The following is a 15,855-nucleotide window of genomic DNA, read 5'->3' on the forward strand; positions in this document are numbered from 1 at the left end:
ATAGAACTCGAGAGGTCGTCTACTCCAGTCCCCTGCACTCATGGCAGAACTAATTATCTAGACCATTCCTGACAGGTGTTTGTTTAACCTGCTCATAAAAAGCTCCAATGATGGAGATTCCACATCCTCCCTAGGCAATTTATTCTAGTACTTAACCACCCTGACATTTAGGAAGTTTTTCCTAATGTCCAACCTAAACCTCCCTTGCTGCAATTTAAGCCCATTGCTTCTTGTCCTATCCTTAAAGGTTAAGAAAAACAATTTTTCTTCCTCCACCTTAATACTTGAAAACCGTTATGTCCCCTCAGTCTTCTCTTTTCCAGACTAAACAAACCCAATTTTTTCAATCGTCCCTTATAGGTCATGTTTTCTAGACCTTTAATTATTTTTGTTGCTCTTCTCTGGACTCTCTACAATTTGTCCACATCCTTCCTGAAATGTGGTGACCAGAACGGGACACAACAGTCCAGTTGAGGCCTAATCAGAGCAGAATTATTTCTCGTGTCTTGCTTACAACACTCCGGCTAATACATCCCAGAAAGTTGTTCACTTTTTTTGCAACAGCGTCACACTGTTGACTCATTTAGCTTGTGGTCCACTATGACCACCAGATCCCTTTCCGCAGTACTCCTTCCTAGGCAGTCATTTCACATTTTGAATGTGCGCAACTGATTGTTCCTTCCCAAATGGAGTACTTTGCATTTGTCCTTATTGAATTTCATCCTATTTATTTCAGACCATTTCTTCAGTTTGTCCACATCACTTTGAATTTTAAGCCTATCCTACAAAGCACTTGCAACCCCTCCTAGCTTGGTATCGCTCGCAAACTGAGTGGACTTGTAGACTCTGAAGTTTTACATTGTTTTGTTTTTGAGTGCAGTTATGTAACAAAACAAAAAACAAAAACAAAAAAATCTACATTTGTAAGTTGCACTTTCACAACAGATTGTACTACAGTACTTGTATGAGGAGAATTAAAAAATATTATTTCTTGTTTATTCATTTTTACAGTGCAAATATTTGTAATAAAATATACACCTTGGTTTCAACTACAACACAGAATACAATATATATGAAAATGTAGAAAAATATCCAAAATATTTAATAAATTTAAATTGGTATTCTATTTTTAACAGTGCAATTAAAACTGCGATTAATCACGATTAATTTTTTTGAGTTAATCGCGTGAGTTAACTGTGATTAATTGACAGCCCTAATAAAAAGATGATTGCCTAACTAAGATTATTCTGTGATCTCCTTAGGACCTCTGCTCTCTCTGCAACATGAAGCAAACTGCCTTTGTCTTCCTCCCATACGGGGCACTGCCATTGAGGAATACCTCTCTGAATCCAGCAGCTTTTCTAAGGGACCTGGATGCTACTGCTTTCACATTTCCTATTCTGGTTCTTCCCCAGTCAGAAATGCTCCAGAGTATTACATGACGAAGTACACAAGAGCTGAATGAAGCAGCACCTGAGGTCCAGCAGAGAAACTGCTAGACCTGTTTAATCCTGCAAACTGGTCTCTCAATAGGTAAGTGGAAGATCCATGGGGAACCTGGGGCCTTTTACAGGATCATAAAAAGGGAAAGTTCATATTTCCAAGAAGAAGAGGAATTGCTGATATTTGTACCTGATTTGTGCTGATATTTGCACACCCTGCTTCTCTTGATTTGTGTTCCAGCAACACAAATCAACTGAGTAAAAAGGCAAATGAGAGGCCCAAGCACAAAAACTATAAAGGGTAACTAGCATTAGGCAGAGAGGTGTATCAAACTAGAAAGAGGTGCAGCCCTGAGAAAATTGCAGCCCAAAGCAAAAACTGTAAGCATTTGGCCACTCATCTAAAAAAAAAAAAAAAAAAAAAAGGCGGGGGGAATATCTAGCCACCAGGTCATGCTTCTATATAGGAAGCAAGAACATAATTCACTTGTGGCAGAGAGTAAAATGAATTTTAAAAGTCTTACCCATTATTAAATGGAATTTTAGTAGCACCTCTCCCAAAACAATCAACTAATTGATGGCTTTGTGTATATTTATTTGCGAAGTACTTTTTCTTAAGTATTATTTTGAGGAAGTCAGGGAGGAGTTCTGCATTAAGATATAGGAAGAAGAAATCCCTTTGGTTTATTTAGCAGAACACATTTTGGTTACTTTACTTTCTCAAAGTTTCTGAAACCAAAACTATCTCATCTCTCATTTTAATGTACCCACTGGAGTCTTTTTAATGTAATTAAGGTATTTACATACATCTCACCTCTATTTATAGTATTGTATAAAATACATAACTACAATTTTATGCAGCATTGCTTAGACAGAAGTATCATTAATGACAGCATATATAATCCTAGTCAATCAAAAAACTAAATTAAAATACGCCAGAGGGAACATCTATAGTTGTAATAGGACAGAGGTGAGGAGGGAAAATGGCCAAGTTTCAGGGAGAATGATTAAGCAAAAGAAGAGTGGGATAATATATTATACAAAGAAGGTTAAGAGTCTCAGAACGAGGAAGAAAGATGGATCTGAAGATACGATTTGAAAAGAGACAGAGTAAATCAGGTTCTGCTCCAGATGGTGAGGTTACAGTGACTGTTGTGGAGGAAAAAAGGAAGAGGAGAACCAAGGAAGCTTCAGAAACAGGCTAAGGATCAGAAAAAAATGGATTAGAGATTGGGGGAAAGGGTTTTAAAAACTAAGATAAAGAATTGTGTGCTGATTTAGAAATGGAGAAGCCAGTGAAGATTTCTGAGAATGCAAGCAATAGTGCTGTGTTTCTGCTTTTGGGTAGACAGAGAGAATGAGCTGGGTCACTTTTTGGACAAATTGAGGTCTGAAGGGTTGCAACTTTAGGACACAATTAAGGGGAAAGGGAGCACAAATTACAATAGTTTAGGTGAGAGGAAATGAAAATAAGAGTAAGCTTTTCTTCAGAGAAGTAGTGAGCATAGCATCTGATGGAAATGTAAACAAATTATAAATTCATAAAATGCAGGTGGCAAAATCAAGTCAAAGTGTGGGGTGAATTAGAGGATGAAGGTGAAGAGGGAGAAGCAGGTACTATAGTTTGGGTGGTGGTGTTCTTATCAATAAGGATAACAGTTCTGATTTATTCAGCTGAAAGAATTTATGTCAAAGACTGGAACTGAGAAGGTTAAAGGGAGAAGATGTGAGAAAAGAAAAGAAACACCAAAGGGAATATCAAGTTGGGCATCATTTTTACAAAGGCAAGTATAAAAACATACTACAAACTGTGAGCATTTTCAAGATACCTAATTTTTTAGTCCAAGTGGAGTACTCAAAATTCTGGTGCCAGTTTTTCTTTCCTGTATAGGGCCACCAGCTGAAAGGCATGGTAGACATGCTTATAATAGTATTATCGGATCACCAAAATGGGTTCAATGTAATTGTGCAGTAACCTCACAAAATTCTACAAAATTATTCAAGTATCCCACAAATTGCACAGGGGCAGAAGTCGGATGATGCAATACTTTTCAGCGTATGGTGCTATAAATCCCATGAGATGATGAAAACTTAATGGTAAGACTTTTGAGTATATAGCAAGAAAAGTACTGGAATTATATACGTTATTCAACAGTACGAAAGAAACTGCACAGAAGTGAAAAAGCATCCATGCTTGTGAGAAAGCTGTATTGGTACACCCCCAACAACATATAATTAGGCAATTTCTTACCAAAACAATCCCCTGAGAAGGTGATGCAGTAACAGAAAGAAGACAATGTTGAAAACACAAGAAAAATACTGTAAATATTTCAACAATTCTATGATTCTACTGAAGAACATAAATAACAAGGTTTATACAGAAGAGAAAGCCAGATGACAACAACAAAAAAAACCCCCCACAAAATCAAGCTGATGCAAAGACCTAATAAAAACAACATATGAAGATTCCACTTTGACAACTGATGTCTGAATATAAGTTAACATTGGGGAAAAATGAACTATGATAGGGATGTTTCTTAATCTTTAAAATGGCATCACACTTTGATCTCATGTTATATTAAAACACTTCTGCCATTGTTATAGATATTCTACGTACTTAAGGACTAAAAGAAAAGCATACTGATTTTGAGGAGGTTGGGGGAGGGTGAAATGGTCCAACTTGTTTATAATTAGGAGGAATAGGATGAAAGTGAGCACTAGAAAAATGTAGCTGAATATCAAGACAAGTGTCATAACAATAAGACCTATTAGTCTATTGAAATAGTGTCCCAAGGCAAATTGTTGATGTGCCAGTGCTTGAGTCAGTAACATAGGACACAAAGCACTAAAGAACAACAACAAAGGTGGAAAAGGGGTAAATAAGTTGACCAATTAGGCCTTTTCCAGGTTTAACTTTTGTGAAATAAAGTTGTTCTACTTTTGTTAACATCAAATGTATTAAAATGCAAATCCAAACTCAATAAACCAGGTGTTATTATATTTCTATGATTGCTCATTGAAATACCTAGAACATGTAATTTAAGACTATTACATTTGCTTTGTCTTATCCAGAATAATTCTTAGCACTTAAAACAATTAGTCTTTGAATATGTTGTAAATATATTCAGAATATAACAGGGTGTTGGTAGCTGGAAGGCTAATAGTCATTACTGTATGATTTAAGTTGACGTTTCTGAACTGTAAATCACAGAACAAATATTAAAGGAATATTGCATATTCAACTGCAGGTACTGAACCACGTGCATAAGGAAAAAAATTCCATACGTAAAACACTTTTCCAAATACAGTTACAAAAGGTGTTAATCCAAATGGGTTATTATAGACAAAAGCACCTGAACAGATTTAACATATCCACTCATTTTAAACTGAAAGCTACTTAATTAATGCTTTCCAGTGCCCAGATTGCACAGGTAGTTCCTCACATTCATGCTGTAACAATTAGTGCTAAAGAGAATAATGACAATCAATCAGATATTTGAATTATATTGTGAATAGGCATTCAAAACGATGTAAAAGAAAAGCAGGTTTGAAATTAGGCACATTAAAGGAAAAGGCATTTTCAAACCTATTTTAGTCTAATTCTACTGTTGCTAGTCATATTTGCTGCGGTTTCTTATACGTATATAAACAATAGTCACATAAAACCTGAAAATTCTAAGCCACTTAGAAAATAACAGCTTATTAGACAACGGTTACTCTTCTACCAGAACAGTCTAACCTACCTAAATAGTTTGGGAGGCAAGATGCTGAATCGTGTCTTGTCTAAAATTTTCCTGATTCTATTTCTTCCACCAGATACAGTGTTTGCTTTGATTTTCTTGTTTCCTTTCTCGCATGGAAACATCTGTTCCATATCTCCGGGCATATCTGGGATGGAGTAGCGATTAGTTTTCTTTTCTGCAATTTTTGGAATATGGGGGACTCCATTCTTCTCCTGTCCTATCCTGCTAAGCAGCTCTTTAAACACTGTAAAAGAAAATAAGCCTATTATAATTTCTTTTTACCTCCTGGAATGCTTGTTCTTTTAATCCTTCTTCCCATCCCTACCTACCACCATAAAAGAAATACTGAATAGTATAGTTGTTAACATGCACACTAATAATATGGTCAATTTAATATTCCTTTCCTCTTCCCACTGAAATCAAGTGGAGTTTTGCTATTGAATTCAATGAGAGAGAGGCGGCCCTAAAAGACTAATGGAAAACAGACTGCAAAGAGAAAACTATTGCACTGGAGGGAATTTCCAACCACAAATTAAGAAGTAGAAGAAATTTCATCGTTTTCATTTTTCTTATTAATAAACATTACAACAAATTTCATAAAACTTTGTTAACATCCACTACAGATAATTAGCTAGATAAAAGGGAAACATTACATTTACATTAATCGACCTTTTTGTCTGCATCTCTTAGGTAATGGGATGCAGATGTTTTCTTAAGAACAACCGTAAGACTGATTGTCACTTTACTGCTTTACTGACTGACACTTCTTTTATCTTCATTGATATTATCAAGTATATTCCACATCCAATATTCTTTTACACTTATCAGATTTAACTGGTCAACTGGTAACAATGACATTTCCAGAAAACACCATTCCATGGGGAAAAAAGTTATACCTATTTTATTTGTGTTTCGGTTACATAGCATAATACCCTGCCCTTCAAAGCTGTACATGAATTCCTGCCAAGCAGTTTATTTTTTTTATCTCTTTGAGGTTGCTGACATCAGAGAAATGTAGTGTTTTCAGTTGAACACATATGGCTGTGCTCACTGAAACAGAACTTACAGCTGCACAGTGCTGATTACTCACGTTTTCCACCCAAACCAGGTAGGCAGCACATACTATGCACAAATACCAAATCAAATTGCATGCTATTATTACATAGCAAAATTTAGGACTGTACACCTTTGTAGGAGAAATTCTGGTGTGAGAATGGGGATTCACTGATATATTCTCTGATAACTCACTGGCTCCATATTAGTCATTTAGCACTATTAAAAAATTAGAATAGCAAGTACAGTCTTTGCAAAGGGATTCAGCTGATGGATTTGTTAAAATACATCAAGCAGCAGACAGAGTAAGCATCAGAGTAAGCGGACAGAGGAAGGTTGTACAAGTGGGTGTACTGTTGCATGTCACCTTGTATTACCATACGTTATATGATGAAAAGGGTTTTTTAAAATTGTTTTTGTCCTCATTTTGTTTGTGACAATAAGCGATAATTAAGTTCATGCCACTTTTTGACCTCTACAGTGATGTAAAGAAAAAAAAATTAAAAACAGAAAATCAATAGTAAATAAAGACAAATAATTAGAAGTAGCAGATGAGACCCAGGAGAGGAAAGGACCCCAGCAACCTCAGATATAACATAAATCAAAGAAAAGAAACCATGTATGTTTAGGGGGAATCTTGTTCTTACTGTAGTGGTATTTGTGTTCTTGGATGCAGACCATGTATGCCCTGGGTTATAGAAAAGTAACCAATATTTTGACAAAGATTTTAAAAAGTTATTTGTAAATAAATAAATGACAATGTAAAGCTAAAATGGATATTGCATATATACTTTATACATTCTCTATTTTCTCTTTCAGATGTAAAAGATGTTATGGCTCTCACACCCATTGTTAAGTTTTTTAAAAAACCTGATTTTACATCTTTTGCTATTTCTTGTCAAAACCAGTGACAGAGAGGATTTGTGAATAAACTTTTGGTCAGATTATCCGCCCCCTTTCAGCCCCTTTGAGTGAAGGCCCAATAAAGCTGCTTAAATGGTCACATGAGGATTTCCCAGGGAGCACAGAGCTGGTTATGCTGCCTCTACGCCCCCTCCCCACTCATGCAGACCCTGGCATAGGGGAAGTACCCAGGCAAAAAAGGGACATGGCCTCTGTGATCTGGTGATCATCAACTCCTAGAATGGCTCCTTGGGGTCACAGGCAATTGGGTGGAACTTAGTGCGGCCCTGATGCCTTCAGCATAGGGAATTTTGTGTTCTTTCTCACATGTAAGGTACATTGGCTATGCAAGCCTACTCACCAAAAATGTTTGTTTTTACAGTAATGGAAAGATGAGTATTGTTCCTCAAGATTTCAACAGCTTTTACAAATGTAATGTTCTCAAAGTTCTGTCCATTTACTTCCATTATCTTTTAGGAGAAACAGAAAAAACCTGAATTTTTAGATTAAATGTCACAAAAGGTTTTCCATTCTCTAAATTTACTATTTAATATTATAAAAAAGATACAAGAAATGCTTCAGAAGTTACAATACAGCTACATATCAGAGTGGTATTATAAAAACATGCATTATTAAATATCCTAATAAATTAACTACTACAATTTAAATATAAGTATGTCCTATAAACATGTCGGACTTTGATGCACCCAGAAGGGGAAATGAAGTCTTTCAGTGGCACAGCTAAAGAGCTAGGACCAGAAAGGCCCAGAGAAGCAAAGAGTCTGCAGGCAGGGAGCCCTGGGGGATGTGATCCCACACCAGGGTCAGGACTGCTTAAAGAGCAGGGATAATTTGAGGGAGTCCAGAAGGGGCTGAGACACAGTTTGGCCAGGGTACTTTGATAGGCCCTGCTGGACTGATTGAAGAGTGAACCCTAGGATAGGCTGCACATTGAAGGACCTTACAGAGGGTGCTGAAATATGCCCCCGGTTGGACTTATATCCAAGAAGGAGTTTGCTTTGCTTTTATCACCCAAACAGACTGTGTGTGATTCGGCCGTAGGGTTGAGTCAGCAAAGACCCACAACAAACAGTGTGTGTGTGCAAGCACACACACTCGGCTAGGGGGCTCTCGCGAGAGTGAGTGTACCCCATTACAACCCTTTTTAACAGTGTTTCCTAAAACAAACCATGATTAGGATATTTTTGGGGTTTTTTCATATATATATATTAGCTATAGAAGAGAACTGTAGATGCAAATCGCAAATCCTTAAAATACTACATAGTTTGGTAAACACACTGAGCATATTAGTAATATTTTAAGTCTTATATTTCAGACAAATGTTATCTGGCATTTACTGTACTCGGTTGAACCAGGAGGAATTTTTATTAAAATTACATCTGAAACATGAATAATTTTATGCACTTTCTTACCTGATCACCACGCTTAAGTCCAGCTTCTGCTGCTTTGCTGCCTGTTTCTACAGTCTCTACAAAAATGCCAAAACCCTTGTCACTTCCTCCAACTAGACAGAAAAAGAGTGGTGAGTCTCTGGAAGGTTTTTGCAGAGTAATTTGCCTCCACTTTGCCTTGGCGGCACAGGCAATATTCAACAACCTGAGGTGACCCTTCATTTTCTGTAAATCAGAAGACACACAAAGGAATGCAATGTTTCTTCATCTAGCATTGGAAGAACAACTGAAAAGAACAATGCCACAGAAAAAAGAATCTATGAACTTAAGGATCCAATTCTTACTAAAAAACAAACAAACCCCAAACCCTTTTCTTTCTTGAAATACCATCAAGAGCTAGAAATGAGTAGTCTATACCATTTTACTGTTTGATTCTGTACAACCATATGTACAATTTAGATCAAATAGGACTGTGTTAAAAGCTGAATGTAGATCGTCTTCTTCTAGCGCAAGGACTTTTTAAAATATTCTTAAATCACAGATGGAAAAAACCCACCTCACTGGAAAGCATGACACTGATAGTTTTTAGTCTTACCGTATTTTCCAAGTTTTTTTCAAATTCTTCCAGAAATCGTGTCATAGCAGGATCTCCTTCAAAATCATTAAAATGATTGTTCACCCACAATAAGACCACTCTGGTGACCTTCAGAAACAAGATAAACATGAGGGTGGTTTTTGGATGGGTTGGTTTTGGAGTTAATAGTAAGGAAAAAGAAATTATGTACATTGTAAACACATTTGTTTATGTGGATTTAATCTGATATGCCATTATTTTCAACATTGATGTTACACAGACTTTTCACAGAAGTAAACCAAAAGCAGAGGTCGCTTTTACTGCTTTTAAACAATCCCTGAGTCATTTTCCTCCGCTGCACAATTAAACTGATCAGAAAAGAAAAAATCAAATTTGATCTGAGGGGCTGGGCTACTATCTACAGTGACACAAAGTCAACCCCAATTAATTTCCCTTCTAGTACTTTCAGTTTTGCTTAATTCAGAAATCTTACAACTTTTCAAATTGCCACTGTGAACGATCAGTCAATTTTTTAAGCATAATTTCTAGGAAATATATAGTAACAATAAAACATTACATCCTGAGAACCTTTATCTCCATTATTTGACAATGCAGTTGACTGTGCTTCAGAATTACTATACAACTCTCATAATATAGTCAGCCTGTCAATTGCTCAAATCTCTATTAAACAAAGTGCTCAACAATTACAGCAGTTTCTTTTGTCTAAAAATAAATTACTTCCTATTTTATTTGCTGAGACAGTTTTCTTTCTTTGCAAGTCCACAAAAAAATTGCTGTATGCACAAGTGCTTTTAATTTCACATTGGTAAAAACATTATCCAACCCAGGCCCTCCTCCCAAGTCATTTTTAGTATCTATATACTCAGCCCGTTTTTAAGTCGCTCTTCATTATGCACAGAAAAGAAAAATCTTTAAAGTGCTTGACATGTGTGTGACATACCCAGGGCACAATCCAGATTAATGAGTAGCTGTGTCACCCCTGCCTTCTAGCCTGGGGTGTCCTTTACAATACTTTGCTGCTGTAGCTTCCAGTCTGGATTGCTCATCCAGCCTCCGGCATGGAAGTCACTCCCAGTTATATGTCTGTGTGTATACTGCAGTCAGCCAGCCACACCTAGGTTTTTACTAGAATTATACTGCAGGGTGACCCCAACACACTTCCAATCCCAGATTTTCCCCCTGAAATGTTTGCCCTGTACTGCCCAGCTCTCTCCTGGACAATACAAATGTATATAGGTCTGTTATTTCATCAATGGGAATATTATGCACATATTTTATCATCCCAAATAGAGTTTCCCCAAACAAACACACTGGATTAAATAAAACAATAAAAACAAGTTTATTAACTACAAAGAGATGAATACAAGTAATGAGGTATAAAAGTCAGAAATGGTTACAAGAAAAATTAAGAATAAATGCACCTAATGCCTAACTTAACAAATTATGTTAAATTGAAAGTGAAGTTCTTCTCAACACTTGCACTCAACAGTCTCAGTGGTCAAACTTATACGGCCAAGACCCCTTCTTCTGTTTAATGGCTGCTTTCTTTGTTCCTTCTAGTGCAGTGAATCAATGGACAAAGAGAGTGAGAGCAAGAGAGGAGGGGTGCCTTAGGGTGTTTGTTCCCCCTTTTATAGTGTTAGTTCCCTCCCCCTTGGAAAACATTTCCAGATGAAATTCAGGATGACAGGCAGTCTGTGTGGAAGGAAACTCCATGCTGTTTCTGTGCTAAGATGTAGATTTTTTGCCCATCCCTTTTCCTGCCAAAAAAAAAAGGGCCACTTAGCAAGTAATGGCTCATCAACCCTGTTTACACCTGCCTGAAGTGTCAGCTTGCCCTTTGTCTTTGAGGCACTGGTTTGGCCACTCCCCAGACTCCCCTGGAAAACATACTTTTAGTCATGACCTCAGCTTATGTTTATAACTTCACATATAATGACAATACTGCTACATGCATTTTTACATGACATTATTGATCAGCAAACTATGAGTTTTTAAATGGTATCTCACAAGCGATACTTTATTACAATAGTGTGTAGGATGTGGACACGGAAGTACATTCTGTCACAATATGGAATAATCCAGTCAGACAGACTACTAAAATCATGTGGCAGTTATTCCAGATGTTCTCTGTGGATCTACACAATTTTCACATTTTTAATTAAAAAAAAAAAAGGGTAACACTAATTGTCAAAACGTATGGCACAAAAAAAAGGGAGAAAGAACAACATGAAATTAGCTACAAACCACAGAAAAGACTGTAATTTTAAATACTAGCTCCTTCACTGGTCAACAGGTTTTGTTCCAGATAAACTCTAGTATATATGAAAAAAGTCAGCTAAGAACATTATTGCCATCTTTTTTGAATAGGCTACGAACAAAAACTATTATACCATATAGGTTTTATTTTGTGTGCACATGCATATTCATACAGAACTTCACTTACTTCCATATACAGAAGTATTGTAATTTCATCAATTGCACCATCTACAACCCTTTTCTGTGGTGGCAATTAACTTCAGGTGCATGATTTGTAGACAGCTGCTTAAATCAAATGTACTTGCTGCCTTGAAAAGCTATTTTCTAAGAAAACAATGGAATATAGGTCCAATGCTGTCATGAAAGCAACAGTGATATGCCCAGGAAATCATGGACACTTATTTGCCCTGAATTACTGGCAAAAATGGATCTTCTGAGAGGGCTGATTGTACCCAGAATATGAGAGAGTACAGTTGAAAATATCTGCTCTATGTGGAATTTGTGAACAATAGGTCTTAGCTTACATTTCAGATACACTGGCATTTACATATTAAGATCAGCAATTACATATTTTAGAGGCTATGATCTGGCATATCTGAATTTAGAATTAAAACTTACATGTGTGCAATTATATGGAAGAATACCTTTTTATGCTACTAAATATATTGCTATAAAAATATTTATACTTAGATCATCATGGAACAGTCAGACTTTATCAGCACCACAAAAAAAGGTTAAAGATTGATAATATTTTCACCACAAAAGCTGGTCTGTTCATTTGACACCAACCTTATCCCTGAGGTTGTCCACTCTAAACCACTCTAGGAGTTTATCCCCAACTTGCAATGGGCTTGATAGAAATGTCCTATATGTTAAAAGGAAATCTTCTATATAAGTTGGGTCCACAATAGAATGTTCTTCTATTAAATGCATGATGAGTCGCTCTGGTGTTGCCTTAAAAATAGAAGTGCAAAGGGCTTTCAGGAAGTATCACATAGTATCATCACCCCAGTGATGATATCCAGGCTTTGAAGCATGCATAGTGCACTTTTTTTTTTTCCAAATTATACTAAGTGACTGATAAACTTTTAGAAAGAAAAAGTAAAGTGTGTTTAAGTTCAGTTCACATATTAAACATTTTGTAAGACTATGCACTATCTTATCATTTAGAATAGCATTTGGTTTGCACACACAATAACATTCCATTGATTTTTTAGTATGTTTTAAAATCCCTCTTCTAATCCAACACAACACAGATTAATGCACGTAAAGACACTAACCAGTGGTTTCTAACATAAATCCAGAAAATATGTACTGAATAGATCCTGCTTTATTAATAGGAAGCAGATTTTGTATTTATATAAAAATATAAATCCTTTCTAATCAACTCTCTATTGAGCTGTTGTAGGACAGACAGACAAATGTGAATATCTGTTCCAGGTTCCCACTGTATTTTCTGATAAATTAACATTTTTAGAGATTGACAGGTAGAATATTAAGTAAATAAAGAAAAATCACCTTAATAACTATATGTCCTTTCCTGGTTCCACTGCGATCTAGCTCTCTGTGTTCCTTTACCATAACAATTTCTCCTTCTTCCTCGACTTTATGAGTGTTTTTTTCCACATGGTTCAGAATCCGCCAGTAATCCTGCTGGGCTATACAAACAAACTGACCCAGAACAATATGGGGACAATTAATAAACCTGTAGTACATAAACACATCTCCACGCACTAAACCTGGGCAAATGTAATGCAATAGCGATAGCATATCATTTGACATCAATCCAGTCCTGTCCAGTTCCACTAGATATTAAATGATAAACAGAGTCCAAGTTAAATTGATAATCCCTCATACAGTACTACAATGTTACTGTGCAAAGACTAATCTTAAAAGAGAACTTAGCCTGTAAAAAGTGGAAATGGATATTTTCTGTTTAACTGTTCTTAAAGCATTTCAAATACACAGAAATACCATGACCTTAAGTGGTAAACAGCTACTTCAGCACAACACAAAAGTTCCCGTTTCTCAGATGATAGCAATATACAACAAAATTGTTCCAAAATAAGAAGGGACAACTAAAGGCTTGTCTATATGGTGTTTTAGTTTGCACTAGAAGGGTGTAAATTCTATACTATTCCATACTACTTGTTGTGCACTAACTAGCCTGTGAGGACCCTGCTGGCCCACACCAAAAGTTCCGTAGTGTGTGTTAAAGTAGCCCTGTAACTTGCACTAGGGAACTTTTACTTAGGGTTGCCAACATTGCATTTCAAATATAAGGGACTGTTTTTTAGCATCCCCGTCCTCCCCCTTCTCCCGATATTATTATCATAAATAAAATAAAATAATAAAATAAAAAATCAGTACTCACCTACAATCACCAGCGGTAATTCTTGCTGCTTTTTGCAGCACTCAGCAACTCCTGATCTTGTTGTACAGAGTGGAAAACATCCCTTTTAATAAGGGATTGTTGGCAATCCTACTTTTTAATGTGTGCCTCCAGGGCCCACATGAGCCATTTAGTGCACAACATGCTAGTGTGCACTGGAATTTACACCCCTCTATTGCAGACTAAAGCATTGTGTAGACAAGCCCTAACTTAACAGAGTGCCCACCCTTCCAAATGTCTCACACCCGCCAAGTGCCAACTTCCTTCATTCTATTTTCGAAATAAATATCATTATGTTAGATGAAACCATATTATAATTTTTTATTAACCGTTTAAAAATGTGAGAAAATTATACACAGGTATAATCTTACCTGACAGTCATCTACTTTGGTCCTAACCACTCCATTCATGTACTGTTTATCCAAAGAAGGGGTAATCCCAAAACTATTTCCCATACAGAGACTTTCAGTTTTCCCATCTGGATGGCTGATTTCCACTGTGCCGTTTAAAATAACATACCAAGAATCAAGCTAGAACGAATTTTTTAAAAAAAAGTATGGATCTCTCAGCAAGTTCTAATAAGAAAGACGATTCAATTCTTATCTCCCAGAAGTATGTACCCATGTGGTAGTAAATATGCTGTCATTACAATTTTGTAACATTTCATTCAATACAACATGTCAAGAACTGCTGTTTACTGTCCACTGACTTGTAAGCAGTAAGTGAACGATGAGCCAAAATAAAAAAGTTTATTTCTAGCTCCACAATCTACCAAATGCTAATAATTTCCAAATATTTGCATGTCCTGTTGCTACCCTTTTGACAACAAAGACTATGGCATGATACTATATTTTTTACATAGGCATTAAAACATGATCACTGGAAACTCAAATTTGCACAACAGGAGAGTTGAGTTAAGCCAATGGGTAACAATTGCACAAGATCAAAAACATTTTTTAAAAAATTACTTCAGAAAAGGGATATTATTTCGTGGGCAGACAATTTTATTTCTTTACTGCTAGAAATGACCCATTCTTTTATGACATTATAAATACATTTTTGTAAAATAACCCCTAACTATTAGGTAGCATTATCAAATAAATTGCAATATATCTGTTTACTGTTCAAGTACTATACATACAAATTGTTTAATGCTATTGTATGTCTAGATTTGAACATATTAAAACCCTGAATTTCAGTATAATACAGTGCTTAAATTATGTTATGTTCTATAACTTACTTCTTGTCCATCTTCAAGTATGATGGCTCCTGCTTGTTCTACCACTTCAAATATCATAACTGAACAAAGCTCTCTTCTTACAGACATGGTCATGTTTGCAAAGGCTGGGAGTTGATGCATAAATTCCAGTAATTGCTCTATTAGATAAAGGAAACATTGATTTGAAGACTGCAAGGCCTGTGCCTGTAACGTACCATACCCCCTGCAGGTATATTAAACCTCAGAGTTAAACTCACTGAAGGAATTGCTCACTATTAGTGCCTGTGGCTAAATGAGCACAGCATGCATTTTACAATCAACATTAATAAAAGGAACCTGGCTTTTCAATCTTGATTGTGCTCTGATGACTATTATGGCATCAAGTGTAAAATTATGGCATCAAGCTAAGCGTAAAAGCACTTGAACTTCAAACCTTTAGAAAAGAAAAGTATTTTTGCTGAATGATGATTGTAAGCTAGATAATATCAGTAACATGAAATCATTTTTCAGTGTTCAGAGAAATAATCAGATGAAAAGTATAAACTATTTCAATTTTTATTTTAGTGTTAAACTAATGCCAACTTTAGCTTGGCACTTGCAGAAATCTCTTTTTGACTCAAATTCCTTGGAACTTAAATTCAGCCTCTTTATACCGTGATAATATCAGCCCTGCCAAAAATTCAAACACAAATTTGCCAGCTTCAGGTAGTTAAAATTATTCCCTCCCTACCCCCCACATTAGCAAACTGTAATCACCAAAGTATTTAGCATCTCAGTGCTAATATTTTCAAACACCTAATTTCTCATAATAAATATAAGAAAAGAATAATAGTCTAG

General features: G+C 36.0%; 1 protein-coding gene across 16 annotated transcripts in view; it reads right to left on the bottom strand.

Moving 5' to 3' along the window:
- RAPGEF6 (Rap guanine nucleotide exchange factor 6) overlaps window positions 1–15,855 on the bottom strand; it is a 247,086-nt gene that overhangs the window by 50,349 nt on the left and 180,882 nt on the right. For all 16 annotated transcript variants that reach the window (XM_043491153.1, XM_043491154.1, XM_038413806.2 and 13 more), the window contains 8 exons: window positions 15,040–15,176; window positions 14,171–14,329; window positions 12,926–13,078; window positions 12,197–12,361; window positions 9,149–9,256; window positions 8,575–8,778; window positions 7,503–7,611; window positions 5,186–5,429 (listed from right to left, as the gene is read on the bottom strand). In XM_043491153.1, the coding sequence (XP_043347088.1) occupies window positions 5,186–5,429; window positions 7,503–7,611; window positions 8,575–8,778; window positions 9,149–9,256; window positions 12,197–12,361; window positions 12,926–13,078; window positions 14,171–14,329; window positions 15,040–15,176 (1,279 nt within the window). The remainder of the gene's footprint in view (window positions 1–5,185; window positions 5,430–7,502; window positions 7,612–8,574; window positions 8,779–9,148; window positions 9,257–12,196; window positions 12,362–12,925; window positions 13,079–14,170; window positions 14,330–15,039; window positions 15,177–15,855) is intronic.

The sequence above is a fragment of the Dermochelys coriacea genome, chromosome 8 (genome assembly GCF_009764565.3).
Source record: "Dermochelys coriacea isolate rDerCor1 chromosome 8, rDerCor1.pri.v4, whole genome shotgun sequence".
Lineage (NCBI taxonomy): Eukaryota > Metazoa > Chordata > Testudines > Dermochelyidae > Dermochelys > Dermochelys coriacea.